The sequence below is a fragment of the Equus caballus genome, chromosome 21 (genome assembly GCF_041296265.1).
Source record: "Equus caballus isolate H_3958 breed thoroughbred chromosome 21, TB-T2T, whole genome shotgun sequence".
NCBI classification, from domain to species: Eukaryota; Metazoa; Chordata; class Mammalia; order Perissodactyla; family Equidae; genus Equus; species Equus caballus.
The window spans coordinates 17135930-17153866 of record NC_091704.1 but is presented as its reverse complement, the minus strand read 5'-3'; the positions used below and the strand labels follow the sequence as shown (position 1 = coordinate 17153866).

Here is a 17937-nt window from a genome sequence, read left to right as displayed (position 1 = left end):
AGCACACGGTAAACGCACAAGAAATCCCTGAAGAAGGCAGGGAAGGAGGCGCCCAGAGGACAGCAGAGCTGGCGAGGCGAGGGAGGCTGGGGGCGGCAAGGGTGGATTTGGAAGGAGGCCCAGGAGGCTGAGGAGGCCGTGCAGCCAGGAGCTGTCCCCCCGGGCCTCCCTCCTGAGTCTGCTGTCCAGCTAGCAGTGAGAATCAGTCCTGGGGGATATGACCCAGGGCAATAGGGAGCCACGGAGGGTGTGTGAGCAGGAGCAGGATGAGGTCAGATCTGCCTGATAGAAACTCCTGCGGCCCCCACTGCATCCACGCTCTTCTTACTGGGGTATATCTCCTACTGGAAAGGAAACCTTTACAGGTGGATGTGGACCCATCTGAGTTACAACTTGTAAATGACTTTTTAAAAAAGACAGACAGACCTCCAGATCTTCACAAAACATTTTATTCCCTGAGGACCCACCCCCCACTCCTCACCTCGCCATCTGAGGTCCCCCCACCACCGCCCGAACGCCTGTGAAGCCCAGCCCCAGACGCTGCCTGAAACCAGCAGGGCTGGGGCCACCAGTTCGCTTGGATCTCCCCAATCGGAAAGACGCGATGGGGGGGACAGTCCTGGGTCCCGAGAGCTGAGGGCCACCCAAGGCCTGACCTCCCACTTCTCCAGGCACTGGGGGAGTGTGTGTGCTGGCCTGGGGTGCGTGCAGATCCTTCTGGCCCCGGGCTGTCGCCTGGATTCTTGGGGGCACAGGCGTGGGTGCCGGGCCCTGCCAGGGACCTGGAGCTGCCAGAGCTTGAGGCAGCCAGCGGCCCCGCTCCCGCCACTCCCGTGACACCACGAGCAGGGCGCACAGGGCCGCTCATGGCCTCTCTGGCCCTCCCACCATCTGAGGGTCCAAAGCCAGGGGAGGGGTCGAGGATGGAACCCCTCTTTCTCTGGCTGAAAAACGCTTCTCGCTCCAGCGGCATGCGGACCCAGGAGTTCCCAAGTGGCCTTGAACCATGGCCAGGACTCACCCTGCATTCAACCACTGCAGCTTCACTACCGTGGAGAGGCTGGCCATGGGTCAGACCAAGGTTGGAGCTGGGAGCAGGGGGCCTTGATTCAAATGGGACAGATGTAGCAATAGCAGCTGGAACCCTAGCAGAAGTGCTTCTGCCCTTGGCTGCAGGGAAAGAGATGGTCCCTCCAGCTGAATCTAGGGAGGATGATGGCACTTGGTCTAAGCAGTACCAGGTGGGTTTTGAAGGATGTGTAGGAGTTCGCCAGCCAGACTATTCACTCGTCAAACCCTCCCTGGAACTCCCGTATGCCTGGCCCCCTCAGGAGGACAAAGGTCTCAGCCTCCTGGGAGGAAGATGCTCCTTCTTCCTAGGCGGGTGGAGGCAGGAGCCGAGAGGCTGGGGGCCCCGATGCTGCCTCAGAAGACCTGGGTCCGCTTGCCGCAGGTGAGGTTGGGCTGGCTCAGCGCCTCCCACATAAGCAGCATCTCGTAGGGCAAGAAGCGGTGCACGAGCAGCAGCTCCCGGTAGAAACAGGGGTCAAAGGAGGACATGCTTGCCGAGGGGGCCCCGACGCCGCTGGTGCGGATGCCACTGTGCGAGGCGGGCTCCAGGCCCTCCCGCCTCAGGCACATGCCCAGGAAGACGTCGTCGATGGGGAAGAGCTCCAGGCCTTGGGAGGCACGGTGCAGGGCGGCCGCAGTGAAGCGGGACAGCAGGAAGCCGCCGCCGCCGCAGTAGGGCGGGTAGTGATCGTCGGGCGTCACGATCTTCGGCACGTAGTACTTGCTCCAGGGGACCCGGATGGGGCCCACGTTGCGGATCAGTTGCCCCACGAAGAGGTGGCGGTCGGGGCTGTGGTCCTGCAGGTAGGACACCATGTTGTCCGTGTGCGCAAAGACGTCATCGTCCCCGTTGAGCATGAAGCTGGCGTTGGCGCACCGTGTCTGCTGCCACTGGAGGAAGAGAACCTGCAGGCGAGCGGAGCGGGCGTCACCTGGGGTCCCCGCCGGCCGCCCAGCGCAGCCGGCCCGGGCGAGGCCGCGGCCCCACACTGCCGGGGGCCTCAGCAGCCCGCTGGCCCTCTCTCCGCCTCGGTTCCCAGCCTCCCAGCCCTGCCTGCGGGAACGCTGCGGGTCGGCGGAGACCACGCGCTGTGCGGCACCGAGAAGCGCTGGAAAACGGTCACATCTGCAGGAAACAATTACTCGTGTGCCTGTGACCTAACGTCTACCCCGCCCCCAGACTCCGGGTCGCAGGGTGGGGACTGTATCTGTCTCCAGGGCCATCTCCACAGCCCCCAGGGTGGGGTCTCGGCCTCACAGGTGCCACTCCGGCTCCTCGAGCGCCCTTTACGGCATGCCTTTGTGCCCTGCGTTCTGAACTTGGGCGCCCAGCCCCGCGCGGCCTCAGCTCCAGGATGCGCCACAGTAACTCCCGCCCCTGCCAGGTGGCACTCGCCTTGAGTCCCTAAGGCGACCTTAGGAGGCAGGTGTGGTCTTCAACCCCGTTTACAGGGGAGAAAATGGAGGCTGTCCAGAGACAGTGCCTTGAGCAAGGTCACAAACAGAGAAGGGGGGACCAGGTCTTGAGCCCAGACCAGTCTGTGCCAGCGATGAGGGGGCCACCCGGGCTCCTTCCCTTCAGGCTCCGCCCAGCTGCCCCACCCGACCAGAGGGGTGTCTCGAGCCTCCAATCCTCCCGCAGGGGCAGAGTCTCCCTACCTCCCACCACGTGTGCATCAAGAAGGCTGTTCCTGAGTACCTACCGCACCGACCCAGCCCTCACAGGGAGACAAGCACGATCAGACAGACAAGATGGGTCCTGTGCCTCCACCCTCTCCCAACTGCTGTGGTTGGCTGGGCCCAGCCACGCCAGCTCTGGGACCCTCACAGCAGCCCTCAGAGGCGGGGGTCCCATTATTATCCCATTTCCCTGACGAGGAAATGGAGGCACAAAGGGGTGAACGATCAACAAGGGTGAACAGCATTCAGGGAGCAGGGAAGGGAGCCTGGATTCGACCGCGGCTTGGGAGCTCAGGCCCCCCTGCCCAGCTCCCCGGCCCCAGGGGAAGAAGGCCGCAGACCCTGAGGACAGCGGAGGGGCCCGGTCCGCCCGGCTGGCCCACCTGCTTGAGCGTGAGGTTGAAGAAGGAGTCGTGGAAGTCCCACTGCAGGATGTCGCCGTGCGCGCGCGCCTCCAGGGCCAGCAGGCGGTCGACCTTGCGTGCCTCCCGCGGGTCGGCGGCGGTGCCGAGCAGGAAGAGGCGGCGCAGCAGCGCGCCCCGCACCCGGCGCTCGCGGGCCCACGTGCGGCGCAGCAGCTCGCGGCGCTCGTAGTTGGCGGGCGACGACTTGATGGCGAGCAGCAGGAACACGGGCTCCGCGCACTTGGCCGGCGCGTCCTGCAGCAGCGCGAAGTCGCGGCAGTGGCGGTACAGCAGGAAGTCGCGCACCTGCTGCGGCTGCCCCGCGAAGTCGGGCTGCGCGGCCGCCGAGGCGTTGGCGCGGCAGGGGGCGCGGGGGGCGCGGGGGGCGCGGGGCGCGGGGGGCGCGGGGGGCGCGGGCGGGCCCGGGGTGGGCTGCAGGCTCCGGCAGGGTGGCGACGGCGCGCGCAGACTCCAGAGCACCAGGAGGCCGAAGGCGCCCAGGCCCGCGGCCAGGGCCACCTCGGTCCGCAGCCTCATCCTGGTCGCCGGGCTGGGGCGGACTGGGGACCCCGGGCGGCTCCTGCGGAGAGAACGCTCCCTGACGCCCCGGCTGGGCCGCCTGCCCCCGTCCCGGCGGCGGCCAGGCGCTGCTCGGGCGGGTGGAATGTCGGGATCCCCCGCCCCGCCTCAGCACCCCACGTTGGCTCAGACAGTCGCCCACAGGTGCCAACGTGACCCCCGACTCTGAGTGTGCTCAGACCCCGGCCCCGCATCCAAACTGGCCCTCCTCCAGACCCTGCCTCAGAGACGGCCCAGGAGCCTCCCTGAAGGAGGCAGGGAGCTCCCTTTTGATCAGCTGAGAGCTGCTGGGATTCCTCCTGCGTCCCTTTTCACCTGCACCTCCAGGAAACTCTGAGCTGGGATTCTGATGCAATCATCACCTATTCTTCTTGACTATTTTTACTGGTCCTGTGACCAGAGCACAGCACCTGGCGTCTCACAGACCTCTCAGGCCCAGCATGTCTCAAACAAAGCTATCTTCTTTGGCAAACTCCTATTCGTCCTTTAAAACCCATCTCAAATGATCCATTCTCTGAGAAGCCCTCTTTGGCTCCTCAGGAAGAGTCCTGGTTCCCTGTTTGGCACCTCTTGCCCTATCTCCCCTTCTGGCCTGGTCCTGATCCTATGGGGGTGTCTGAGTCTGACTTTGTCCTCCCAAGAAGACTGGAGGCACTGAGCTTGAGGGAGATGCATGAGGGAAGCAGGGAGTATTTGAATAAATAAATTTATGAATAAAAATAAACTCATTAAGTTTCTCTCTGGCAAACTCTTATTCATCCTTCAAAACCCCAGCTCTAACATCCCCTCCTCCTGGAAGCTTTCCTCCTCTATATCTAGGCAGAACCCTTAGTCTCTGTCCAGATCCCTTTCTCAGGCTTCCCTGGACTCCTTCAACGTCAGTTTATCTGGAAAGGTGGCATCTGTGCTGTTTTCCAGCCCTGAACTTGAGGATCTATTTTTGAGTGCAGAATGAAAGTGCTGGATTAGACTCAAGGCAGGACTTACTCATTCGGCACACACTTACTGGCTCACCCTAGAGAGCTGCAGACTCTGGAGCCCAACTCCTGGGTTTAAGTCCCAATTCCACCCCTTCCTGGCTGTGTGCCCTCCATACCCTGGGCCTCCGTTTCCTGAGCTATAAAGGAAAGGGGCATCTGAGCATTCTTCCCCTCACAGGGCTGTGCAGGCAGGCAGGGAGCTCCCAGCACCTGGCGCCTGGTGGGCACTCAAGGAGTGTTAGTTGAATGAATATGTGGACCTCTGCACTTACCTCAGGCCCCCGCGGGGTGACTGTGCTGGTCTGGGGTCTCCCTGGTCTCCACAACGGCACCTGGAACAGCGTGTGGCAGTCAGTGTGTTCCGTGGGCCCCTCCAGCCACGAGTGACCCCACCCAGCTGCTGCCCGGGAACGAGGAAGAGAGTGGCTTCGCATGTCCACCTAGAGCCGGCACAGGGCCCCGTTCCGAGGTCCAGGAGGCCCTCTCTGCAACATGCCTGTCCCTGTCTCTGCACACCACCTGGCCAAGGCCTCTCCAGCCAGATGTCTCCCTTAAAGAGGGCTTGGATCCCACCCCACAGGTTCCACTGTGTGACCTTGGGAAAGAAGCTCGACCTCTCTGAGTCTCAATCTAAAGTGGAGGCAATAACCCTAAGAGTGTTGTTGTGGGGATTTTAACCTCGATCACGCTGGGCACAGTCCTGCCTCAGGACCTTTGCATGGTCGGTTTCCTCTGCCTGAGTCCCCACATTTCCATGCAGCTCCCTCCCTCACTCCCTCCTGTTCTTGCTCAGATGTCCATTCTCAGGGAGGCCGCCTCGGGACACACCATCTCGTTGGCAGCTGGGACTCCCACCGTGTTCTATTTTTCCTTCCTTCCACAGCATTTTTCACTTCCTCAAGTACACGATAGAACTTTTAAAAGTGTTGTTTCTCACCCTCCACCCACCAGAGCGCGAGCCCCTGGTGGCCAGTGTCGTTCCCCATTTTTTCTGGCCTGGCACTACGCTGGGTGCACAGCAGGCTGCGCAATGCATGCGTGTTGAGTGAACAATGAGTGAATGACTGCGGGGTTGCCACAGCGTCTGAAAACACTTTGACTTGGAATGAATTCATACATCCACTCACTGAAGCCAGGATTGACCATGCTTCTCCTGTGCGCCAGGCATCTCCTGGGAGCTGGGGACGCAGGGTGAACGGCACAGGGTGCCAAACATCCCTGCCAATGTGGAACCCACACTCTCGAAGGGGAACAAACGTTAAACAGAAACCTCAAGAAATGATGCAAGGTGGGGCTGGCCCCGTGGCCGAGTGGTTAAGTTCGCACGCTCCGCTGCAGGTGGCCCAGTGTTTCGTCGGTTCGAATCCTGGGCGCGGACATGGCACTGCTCGTCAGACCACGCTGAGGCAGCGTCCCACATGCCACAACTAGAGGAACCCACAACGAAGAATACACAACTATGTACCGGGGGGCTTTGGGGAGAAAAAGGAAAAAATAAAATCTTTAAAAAAAAAAAAAAAAGAAATGATGCAAGGTGATGAAAGCCATGGGAGGAAGGGGGTCTGGATGACAGTTAGGCTGGGATGTGAGTAGCATGGAGGAGCCGGCATGGAGGAGGTCGAGGGGAAAGGTTGCAGGGGCGGGAAAAGCAGGTGCAAAGGCCCTGAGGTGGGAATGAACCGGCAGAACCTGAGCAACTGCGGGACCTGCCTGTGGCCACAGAGCCTGAGGCATCCCCAGCCGGGGGTTCAGGAGGGCAGGTCAGGGAGACAGAAAGGCCAGTCGTCTCAGGATGAGACTGTGAACTGACAAATATGATGCGGGGAGGACCTGACTCCTAGAAGGACACCCTCCTGAGCTGCAGAGAGGCTGAACCCAGGGTAAGCGGCGAGAAAGGGGCGCTCCCGGCAGGCCAGGCAGATCCGGAGCCCCGAGGATGCATGAAGGCTCTGAGCTGCCGTGGACAGAGCAAGTCCTCACAAAGACGGTGCGACCAGAGGGGCCGCCGCCTCTCCTGCAGCGCCTGGGGACCCAGCGGGGCCAGAGCACTGTCCTCCTGCCACGCCCAGAGGGCCCTCCACCCCCGCCCGGGTGCAGTGTGGCACCAGCAGGGCTTTCACGTGTGCCCCCGCCCCAGGGGACGCCCCGAGTCTGCAGAGATTTCTGGCGTCAGATGCCGGAGGGGTGGACACACGGGGCCGCTAACAGCACTGCGTGGGGGAGGCCACAGAGGAACATGGCGCGGGCCACAGGAGGGGCCACCTCAGAAGACAACAAGCCTGCGTCAACAGCATCAAGGTGGAGAATCCCGCTCTAAACCGCAGACCCTGGACGGGGGACTGGAAGGGGCTGGGAGAGGAGAGTCGGGCGAGGACGGCGCCTCCATCTGGGTGTGGGCGTCAGCATCGGCCCCCCAAAACGTGTCTCTTACTGCCTAAGAGTCTCAGACAGAAGGCCTGCTCTGGAAGGTGCTCGCCGGGGGTGCCCGTGGTGACAGCTGCACCCAAGCTGTCTCTCAGCACACAGTCTACGCCCCGCCGACCCGACGGGCGGCCAGCGAACGTTTGTTGGCCAAACCTTGGCGTTTCCGTCTCCCCCTGCATTGCCTCCCTACCTCCTCCCTTGTCCTCAGCTGGAGATGGCATCTAAGGCGGCGGTGTCAGCATTTTGGTGAGTTACTCAGTTTTCCTGGGTCTCCCCCACGTATACGTTGTTCAGCTGTGACCTTCTCCTGCCAACCTGTCTCCCGTCAATTTAGTTCTTGGACCAGTCAGGACTCAGAGGGCAGGGGGTCGTCCCCCTCCCTGCACAGGGTCATGCAAACTCATCACACGGTGTATTGATGAGATTTATTATTTATATATTTATTATACGTTTATTAAATGGAAAATTAAACCCAAATGGCCAAGGGTCCGTTCTCCGGGAATGTGTTTTGTAAGTTCCAAACAAGGGCTCCAACGCTAAGGAAGATACTTCAGCAAATAGGAGTGTTTACAGCTCAGCCAAACCCAGGCCGTGGGGGGAGGGAGGGCATGAGGAGAGGCGGCTAACCACTAACCGACTACAGGCTCACAGGCCTGGGATCAGGGTGTCAGGACAAAATACAGCCTCTGGGGGTGGCCATTTGATTTTAATCAATTCCATTCATCCCTATTCTTTTCCTTGTTTTCCTTTCTTGTTTATTTGCAAGAACCCTTTGCATATGAAACACCCTTTGTCGTCTGCCTGCATTCCCAGCTTCTCCTCCGGTCTGTAGTCTCTCTAAAGGGAGGGGCCCCACGGCTCCTTCACCCTCCCAGCCCCTCCCAGCCGCAGGCGGCCCCTGCCTGGGGTCTGAGCTCGAGCTGGGCGCGGGGCCCCGGAGGCTTGCTTCCCCTCCTCCTCTAGCCCTCTATTAAGGCCTCCAAGATCTCCTTCCCTTTTCCATCCACCAAGGCCCCCGTTGACTCGTGACCCCTTAAAACCTCAAGCAGGAAATGTTGCCATCCTCACAATGTCCCACATCCGCTGATTGTCATGAGAAAGAACCCCAGGCTCCCCATTAGCAAGCATGAGGGGGCCGAGGACTCAGTGGCCCAACAGAGCTTGCTGGGCGCCCCTGTGGACTCTGCCACGGGGAGTCGCCAACCTGTCCTTACGGGTCCCGCTGTCTGAAGGGCTGGCCCCACACTTGCGTGGGAGACGCTGGGCTCAGGGGCTCGGCCTTGCCAAGGAGAGCACACCTCTCACTGTCTTGGACCTTCTCCAGGTGACAGAGGAGCAACTCTAGGCTTTTGCTGCAGGGGCTGGGGGGCCCCAAACCGATTCCCTGACCCCACCTGAGATCCTGCTGGACACCTCCCAGTCTCATCATAAATGGGATGACTGGGCTTTGTGAAGCCCAGAGAGCTGGTCACTCTAAAACCCCTGGGGTCTGAATAAGTCTGGGGGAATCACCACTCCCATCTTCTAGATGGGGAAGCTGAGCTCAGGGAGGTGGGCAAGAGAGAGCCAGCCATCTGTGGGATGAGGGCTGAGCTGAAAGAAGGAACCACGATATTGAAGCTGAGGCTTTGACAGATGCATAAGAGTTTACCAAGGGGAGTTCAGATGGAAGAAAGAGCACATGCAAAAGCATGGAAGGGAAGGAAAACAAGACCTATGAGAGGAGTCGCACGTGGTTTATTTTGCTGAAAAGGACTGTGGAGAGGGGCTGATTTCTGAGGCTAGAGGGTGGGGCCAAACCCTGTAAAGACTGAGCACCAGGCTGAGGGGTGGGCTGTGCCCTGGGGGCCGGGGGCTACGCAGGGGCAGAGCGGTCAGACTCCTCATCCAGCGGCGCCCTTTGCCCTGAGTTGAACGGGCGAGGTGCTCCCTCTTCCAAGTCTGTCTCCTTTCAGGTCCCCTGAGGACTGAGAACCCCACACGCCCACACACAACGGGGTCACCTGTGTCAAAGCCTTGGCACACCGGCTGTGCGGTGACACTCGGTGGCCTTGACTCATCGTCCTGGCTCCTTCGGGGCCCCAAGAGCCCCCGCTGGCAGATGGGGGGTACTGAGGCTCAGCGTAAAGCAGGATTGGAACCCAGGACTCTGATGGGTGGGCTCCGCCCACCCCATACTCCCCACCGTGTAGAGTCACTGGGAGCCCTCCCGTCCAGACCCTGAGCCTTCCAGAACCTGTCACAAGGAACTTCACCAAACATCTGGCGGAAGCTGGAGACCCGGGGCCCAGGTGGCCAGCATCCCACTGCCGGGCCACCCCCAATGCAGGCGGGCAAGGGGGTCCAGGCCGTGCTGAGTCCAATCCTTTCACCTGTTGCACTGACCCGGGGGCCATAGAGTGTTTACTGAGCACCTGCTGTATGGAGGGCACTGGGGATGCAGCCACAACCACCCCAGCCCCTCTCTGACCATATTAACACATGAAGAAGTGATTTGTTTAATGACAACTGAGACAAATGCTGTTTTAGAAAGAAGTGTCCATGGGGGGACCCAACCAGCCTGGGGACATCCTAAAGGATGATGGGAAATCACCTGGGCAGAGCCAGGGGGCGAAGGGCCTTCTCAGCAGAGGGCACAGCAAGTGCAAAGGGCCTGAGGTAGACACAAGTGGAGGGAGCTGAAGGCAGAGAGAGGAGGCCAGCGTGGCTGGAGCAGAGGGAGAGGAGAGGGATGATGGCAGGGTGGGCAGACATGCCGGGGGAGTGGGAGGACATGGGGCAAACCATGGAGACCCTCTAACATTGCAGTGAGGAGCAATGGGGAGCCATGGAGGGTGTGTGAGCAGGGGAGGGACAAATTGACTTAGACTTTTAAGAGCTCCTCTGTGGCCACTGAGGGAGGAGGGCCAATCAGGGAGGAGGAAAGGCCAGGCAGCAACCAGGTGGAAGAATCTGGGGTGTGGACAAGGGCCGCCCAGGAGAGTGCAGTGAGTGAGTTCAGAAGAATATGGTGGAGGGAGTTGTTGATGGTTAGAGCCTGGATGTGGCGGATGGAAAAGGAAGGACTGAGGGAATAGAATGTGAGAAGCCCCTGAGCCTTTCCCATGGGGACGTTCTGGGGCAGCAGGTCACCCAGCTGGAGACTGGGTGGCAGCCTTTGTTTACCATGGTGTGTAAGCCAGGGAGGCCGACCTGCATGGGGCGGACCAGCACATCTGCCCAGCGCTCTGGTGGGGGAGGGGGCGGCAGCGCCTCTTCTGTGCTCCTCCCCTCAGACAGGACATCGCGCCTCAGACGGGACATCGCGCCTCAGATGGGACATCTCACCTCGGTGGAGAGTCAGAGCAACGACCGGGCAAGCGACTCCCGGGACCCTCCCTAGCGCCTGCACAGGTCCTGCCCGGGGCTGTTTGCCTTCCGCATTGGTAGAGACCCAACAGCCTCCTCCCGGCATGGCCGCCGGGTGTGGCTCCCAAAGCCCTGGCCACCCCCGCCATCCCAGTGCTGTGAACCCCAGCTCGGCCCTGTCCCCCACCCCAGGACTCCTCTTCCTCCCTGATCCCCACGCACAGCCCAAGGTCCCCTCCTGAGGGAGGCCCCGGCTCTGCTTTCCTTCGCAGCTCCCAACGTGCTGGGCCCCAGAGGCGGGCTGGGTGTCCTGTCCCCGACAGCTGTGGCCCCACGTGGCACTCACAGGTGTCTGCTGCATGAGGGAAACACTAACGATGACATATATATATCGGCCATTCCTCGTGCCTCCCTTCAGCCCAGCCCCACCAGAGGCAGCAGCCCCCAGGCCCCTTGGAGGATGCCGCCGCTCTGCCAGCAAGCACCTGGGGGAGCCTGGGGGGCACCAAGGGGCAGTGAGCCAGCAGCTCCCCACGTGCTGAAGAGCCCACGGCACCGGGACACTCGAGCAGCAGAGCAGCGCTGCCAGCGAGCAGCCGGCGTCACTGAGGCTCTGAATATTAATGAGCCGCTAAACATGTGGCCGCCTAGTATCCACAGCATGACAGTAGTGAGGTGACAATCAATGGCTGCAGCACATTCGCGAGGCATGAATGAATAGTATCACAACAAATATGAACAAGCTACTAAATAGTCCCAAGGCACTGAGACAGGTCCCTGGATAGTCACGATTCATCGCATATACGTGGGCCTAAATATTAGTGATCTTTGACTTTTAATGAGGCACAAGATGTACAGAAAGGCTGACCGCTCAGCAGAATTAACTTGGGGCCCCCATTGGTGACAGAATTCTGGCACCACATGCTCTGCCTACACCCTCAGGTGACAGCCAAGGCCTGCAAGGCCCCAGGCACACGTGGCTGCAGGTACCTCTGTCCTCCTCACCCTGTTCTTGTCACCGTCCCGGGGGAGACCAGCAAGGCAGAGAGACTGAGACACAGCGGGGCTGAGGATGTCAGGCAGCCCGGGCGATCTCAGGGCCTCTCAGGGCCCGGCCCCGCCCCCACCCTGCTCTATTTCAAGACTTGCGGGCCTGCCTGCCCCTGACCTGGAGGCCCCCTCACATCAACGCTCCCACTTCCCAGATGAGGAAACTGAGGCCCAGAGACAGTGAGTCCTGGAGCCCTCCCCAGCTCCGGGAACCGCAGGCCTGGGCACCCCGACGCTGGGTCTATTTCCAAATCAGGGCCCGGCCCTGGCCTCAGCATCCGCGTCCGCAAAGCTGGATGGCAGCAGGGGCTGAACATGAGCATCACTGCGGCCTCATGGCTCCGGCACGCCCCTAAACCCTCGGCTGGGATCGAATGGGGGCTTGGAACATGCTAGGGCTGCCATAAGGCAGGGTGAGAGGTGGGGGTGACAGCAGAAAGCACACCCATTTGTGTGCATAACGACCTGGGTCCTGAGAATGGCTGGGCCGGCAGTGGTCTTAACACCAAGTTACACATTTACGCAGCGCCGACAACGATGATAGTCAAAGCATCAGCAGCTGCTACCGTTATTGGCTGCAGACTCGTGGCTGCTCCGAGCGAGGGCCGAGCACCCAGTGGGTGCCATGCCCTGGCCTAGGCTCTGGGCACACAGCCAAGGTGACAAACTCCCCTGCCCGTGGAGCCGACACGCTAATGGGGGACAGAGAGGCAGGGAAGCAGGCAATTTTGGGGGAAAGAGCGAGGTCTGGCATAGGAGTCAGGGGCGCCTGCACGAGAGGGTGTGAGCCCCTGCGACTCTCACTGAGCCACCTGGGGGGGGCCCTAGGTTCCAGTTCTCACATGGGCGAGCTGCGCACAGAGAGGGCATCCACCTACCAGAGGTCACACAGCCAAACAAGGCTGAGGAGGGTTGGTGGGATTTCAAGCCTGACCTGCTGGACCGCTCCGGTTTATACCAGCTTGGGCTCCCAAGATTGAGAAGCTAGTCTCTTTACAGGAAGTGTAAGTTGCTTGTAAATAGAAAAAAAAGAAGAAAAAGCCCCATAAAGATAACCCTCAGAAAGGTTCATGAGGGCCAGACCCTGCTTAGTGCGCCATATGCCAGAGGACTTTAGGCAAACTTCCACCCAGTGTTCACCTAGGTGAGGCTGGGTGTGGACAGCGGGTGGGACGCAGCCAGTGGCGCTACCCTTTAGACCTTCCTATCCTCTGCATCCAGGTCCCAGGGCGATCACGATGACTCACGATGAGCCAGCCCTCCCCTACCACAAAAACTGCCCGTCCAGGAAGGATCTGAGGCTGCACACAGGTCGCTGGTGACATGCCAGCCCTGCCCCAGCCAAGTGTCAAAGGACATATCTGGCCTCCTTTCCTAGATGGGGAAACTGAGGCTAGGGCAGGCAGACCGTACGTTCCATTCGACCTCCCGCTCCTCCCGTGATCCAGGGCGCATGGGGGAACTGAGGCCTCCCCGAGGGCCCCCACCCCTTCCAGCTGGTCAGGGCCGTCCTCCAGCCCCTGGACTGAGAGCCCTGCAGTCTTCACGACATCATTTCTCTCACACAAAGGAGAGTGTCACGAGTGAGAACACAAGCTGCACAGTGGGCATGAGTGTTAACCTGCCAGGTCCTGCCTGCGGCCTTTCCATCATCTGCTGTTAACACTCCACACCTGCACTTTTATAGATAGGGAAACTGAGGCATAGATAGAGCAAGGAACTCATTCAAGGAAGGTCAAGTGGGAGCCTCGTCCCTGCCTTTAACTACCACCTGGTGGGGCTTCCTTTAGTCTACTATGTTGGTAGTGAGATCCCCATCATGGGGGGGCAATCAAGCTGGGCCAGACTTCCATCAGGAGAAGGGCCCACAATGAGCATTCTCCTTGGCTCACAGGGGATGGGGGCAGGCGCTGTCCTACTCTGGGCCTAGAGCCCTGTGGCAGGAAGAGCAATTGGGCTGGTGACACCTTACCTCCCCCTCCTGGGCTGAGTCCCTGGGCCAAGCCGGCTTGTCTGGATTCCCAGAGCTCTGGCCTGGAGCAGAGACGCTCCAAGGTGTCTTCTTGGTTCCCCCACACCCAGAGTACCTGGCAGGAATCACTGCAGCCTGGGGAGAAGGGAGGGGGCACATGGGGAGCAAACATGAGCTGCTCCCCCAGGCCAGCAGCCCCCCCTGCCTGGTGCAGGGGCCACACCTCTTCCTTGGACTCCTCAGCCCCATCTGGTGTGGCAGCAGCCTTGGGAAATGACAGGGCGTGGGAGGAATCGGTTGCCACAGGGCTGGCCCCAAATCTGGCCAGCTCCCCCTGGGCCCTGAATCCCAGATCTGGACTACAGGACATCTGGGCGGGGGCTCAGTTTCCACATCTGAAAAGTGGCCACGAAAAACTTCTGAACCGGAGAGAAAGCTGGTCAGGAGCCTGGAAAAGTGGCTGACGACAGAATTGTGACGGCGATGATTACTATTATTGATACAGTTGTGGTGACACTGCCGTCCCCTGGGAGCCCCCTGAGAGGCTGCAGGGGTTCTCAGCTCCCTTACCTTCACCACAGTCCTGCACCCCGAGCCCCGCTTGACATACAGAGAAACTGAGGCTCAGAGATCTAACGGCCCTCGCTCAAGGTCCCCCAGTGGCCAGAAGCCCGCCAGCATAACAGCTTCCACTGGACGAACACCTCAGGCCGCCTCACAGAAGCCGGGTGTTGTCCTACCTCAGGGAGGGGAAACTGAGGTGCTCAGAGACCAGGAGCGACCTGCCCAAGCCACACAGCCGGCGCTAGACCTGCACGGGGAGGGGGTCAGGAGCTGGGTCCTTAGGCGCACACGTGGCCCAGCGCCTGGCAGGGCTGCCGGCAACAGGGCGAGGTGCGAGTCAGCTGTGGTTCCCGCTAAGAAACAATAATAAACCCAACCTGGGAAGCCGTGTGCTGCTCCTGCCCAGACCCTTCCAATCAGTCCGCTAATAATCTCAACAATAACGACAACAGTAATAGTAATGGCCAGCGCGGCCAGAGCACCTCCATTCCCCGGTGCCGGTCCCGCCGTTTCCTGGGAGGACAGCGGGGACCCCGGGCCTCGCTGTGTGCCCCGTTGCGCCGGGACAGAGCGCGGGGTCAGGGAGGCCAGAGCCGGGGCGCCTCGGTCACCGCCCGCCCTCCAGGCGAGGGGAGGGGGGGCTTCCTTGTTTCCTTCCCCGCCAGGCCGCCCCGGCCGGCCTCGGACACGCTGGCTACTACCATCACCGACGGGTGGGGGCAGCGCGGTGAGCGATACCCGGGCGCCAGGATCCCCGGCATCTCCTGGGTAAACGCGGCGGAGACCGACCCCAGGGACCTGCCGGGCCTTCCCTAGAGCCCCGACTCCCCCCGACTACCGGGCCGCCGGGTCCCCAGGGGCCCCCGACACTCACCCGCAGACAACTGTCCGGCCTCCGAGCCCAGTCTGCGCTCCCCAGCCCGGCCCCGGGCGGCTTCACCTGCGCGCCCGCCCCGCCCCGGCCCCGCCTCTTTCCCCTCCCGCCCGCGCCCCCCGCCGCCGGCCCCGGCTCCCGAGCCCTCCCGCCCGGAGATGCGGCCCCGCGCGGCGCCGGGCCAGCGTGTGTTCCACCGAGAAATGACGAGGGGGCAGGGGGCAGGTTGAACCCAGCGGCTCTTCGGGTCTCTGCAGGGCGTTCGAAGATTCCAGAACCCGAAAACGTGTCCTGAGCCCACAGCCGGCGGAGGCCGCGGGCTGGCATCCGGAAAGGCTCTGGAGTTGCAAGGCAGATTTGAAGACTCTTGGAGTTGGTGAAGATTCGAACCCTGCCCTGTGCTGCGTCTGACTTTAGAAATTTCCAGCCTTGACGCGTTGGGGTCGGCAGCTCCGGGGTGGGGGCGATCCAGTCCACAGGGGTGAGCCAGGCAGTGGCTCGAGCCACCCCACTTCCTCCTCCATCCCTATTTCTTCCCGAGGAGGAAAAAGAGGCGGGTCCTGCTGTGCCTCAGTGTCCTCGTCTGTCAAATGGAGGCACTCAGTCCCGGCTCCTCTCGCTGGGAGAGGTCTGGGGAGCAAGGTCAGTGCGGAGCCAGGCTCTGCCCCGCCCGTGTGGAGGGCGACTGCATCGGATGGGGGTGCATCGATGGGGGCACTTGAGGCCGCGGTGGCCCCCGCGCACGCACCCACCTGCCGCCATAAACGCTCCGACTTTGGAGCGTGTTGAAGCCGCCTCCCCCCTGCGAGGGCCAGCGCCCCGGCTGATGTTCAAGACCCTCGAGTCCCCGTGGGGCCTGCGGGTTCCCTGAGTTCACGGGCCGCCGGCAGGGCCGGAATCAGGCCGGCTCTACCGGATGGGGCCCGCCCATCCTCACGCCCGCCAGGGCCCCTTCCTGAGTCGTCGCCCCGGAAACTGTAAACTTGCACACGAATCCGGAGCTCTGGGCGCTAGAAGGGGCCTGCCCGGTGGAGCGAGTGAGCTCGGGGCGCGCCCAGCCTGCTGCTGGGAAACTGAGGCCCGCTGGCTCAACAGTCGGAGGCGCAGAGGCCCCGGGGTGGCTCCAAAAGCTTCCAGGGTGGATTCTGGCGCCTGCTGGGTTCACATCCATGCTAGAATCATCACTTGACCCAGCACTTCCACTCCGGGGCATCTCCCCGGAGGACTCGGACACGGGCGTTCACAGCAGCACTGCTCACAGCCGCCGAAAGAGGAAACAGGCCAAGAGTCCATCAGCGGATGATGCCTGGACAGAATGCACTCCAGCCACACAAGGGCCCAGAGCTCAGCCACAGACAGGACCGGAGCCCTGAGACATGCTCTAGCAAGGAGGGACCACGGAAACCTCTCGCTGAGTGAGAGAAGCTGACACACGAGCCACACAGCGTGCAATCCCATTTATGTGAAAAGTCCAGAACAGGCAGATCCACAGAGACAGAAGGCAGATCGATGGGTGCTGGGGGGCTGGGGGAGGGGGATGGGGAGGGACTGCTCAGGGGTCTCCTTTTGGGGTGATGGAATGTTCTGGAACTAGATAGAGATGATGGTTGCACAACATTGTGAATGCACTAAATGCTACTGAATTGTGCACTTTACATGGTTAATTTTTTGTAATGTTAATTTCACCTCAATTAAAAAAAATTCCTGACCTGGTCACTCACCAACTGGGGGTGGCCTCTGGCAGGTGATCTAATGGCTTTGTGCCCCACACTGAGATTTTGGGGCCTCCCCGGTGCAGGAGACCATGGTATCGTAAACCGCCTTATGACAGCCCCCTGACCGTTACACGGGTGCCCCCGGACTCACCCTCCGCAGGTTGGCACACGTCGCAGCAGCTTGGGAAGCCAAGGCCCTGGGGTCGGGAGGCCCCGCCCAGGATGTGCCTCTGTGGTTAGACGTTGCCCAGCCTCACTTGTGACAAGAAAATAGCCCATTAGAGGTTCCATTTCCCCGCCACTGATCAGGAGGATGAGAACCCATGCCAGACGACACCACAGCCCAGGGTGGCAGCAACACACCCTGACCCGCAGGGAGTGGCCACAGCATGGAGATGGCACTCGAGCCACTCAGCCACGTGGGACCGGCAAAGGGGCAGTCTGGGAAGGACCAAAGCCACTGAGCGTGCACGCATGCACACGTGTGTGCAAAGACTTAGGATGGAGGGGACCCTCCCTCAGGGTCGGATGTTTGATTTAGGCTCCTTGACGGGGTCCTCGAGCTCAGGGCCACATGGGGCTATGGGCTGTGAACTTGCAGCGGCCTGCTGCTGGCCTCTGCCGCTGACCCCCGCCCAAGGCAGGCGGTGCGTGTGCTGGGGCTGTCACTGCCTGAAGGCCCCGTTGGATGCTGCCACTCATGCACAGAGCTGAGGAGGCTCCCAGACCTCTCCCAGCTGGAGGATCCCCACTTCCCAGACAGGAAACAGAGGCCCAGCAGACCCCTTCGCCGGACAGGGCAGGAGGGTCAGAGAGGCCAGGTTGAATCCTGCTGCTGCCGCCGAGCTCCATCTGGCCCGGCTTGCTCCCTGCGATCTGCACGGCCTCAGGGTCAGGGCCCCAGGGTCCTCACATGTCCACCAGGACCCAGCACTGTGCCCCGAGCTCAGCCCTGCTCCTCACCACAGTATGCTGGTCACCCCACCTGTCCTGGGCCCCACTCAGGCCATCCCTTGCCCACCTGCATTGGGGCCCATGCTCCACCCTGGGCCCCCAACACCATAAACATGCCAGCACTGCAGGGGAGCCTCCTCTGTACCAGGTTCTCTTCGAGGGTGTGACCCACGCAGCCACCGGGTGAGTGGGTTACAGATGAGGAAACTGAGGCCCGGGAGCTCAAGCTGCTTGCTCAAAGTCACACAGCCACAGGGGCCAAGCAGGTTCTAACCCAGGCCTTTTGGCTTCACACCTTCATGGCTTCCGAGAGCTTTGTTGT

General features: G+C 61.3%; 1 protein-coding gene across 4 annotated transcripts; it reads right to left on the bottom strand.

The window, feature by feature from the left end:
• Positions 1 to 432: 432 nt before the first annotated feature.
• Positions 433 to 16987, bottom strand: B3GNT3 (UDP-GlcNAc:betaGal beta-1,3-N-acetylglucosaminyltransferase 3). 4 transcript variants are annotated; one of them, XM_023625447.2, is made up of 5 exons: positions 14947 to 16699; positions 13509 to 13643; positions 4987 to 5046; positions 3135 to 3735; positions 433 to 1977 (listed from the first exon to the last, which is right to left on the bottom strand). In XM_023625447.2, the coding sequence occupies exons 4-5, from the start codon at positions 3690 to 3692 to the stop codon at positions 1426 to 1428; spliced, it is 1110 nt and encodes a 369-aa protein (XP_023481215.2). In that variant the 5' UTR covers positions 3693 to 3735; positions 4987 to 5046; positions 13509 to 13643; positions 14947 to 16699; the 3' UTR covers positions 433 to 1425. The 4 variants fall into 4 exon arrangements, with proteins under 4 accessions (XP_023481215.2, XP_023481214.2, XP_023481216.2 ...); XM_023625446.2 differs by lacking the exons at positions 13509 to 13643; positions 14947 to 16699 and adding an exon at positions 16813 to 16987; XM_023625448.2 differs by lacking the exon at positions 13509 to 13643.
• Positions 16988 to 17937: the final 950 nt, after the last annotated feature.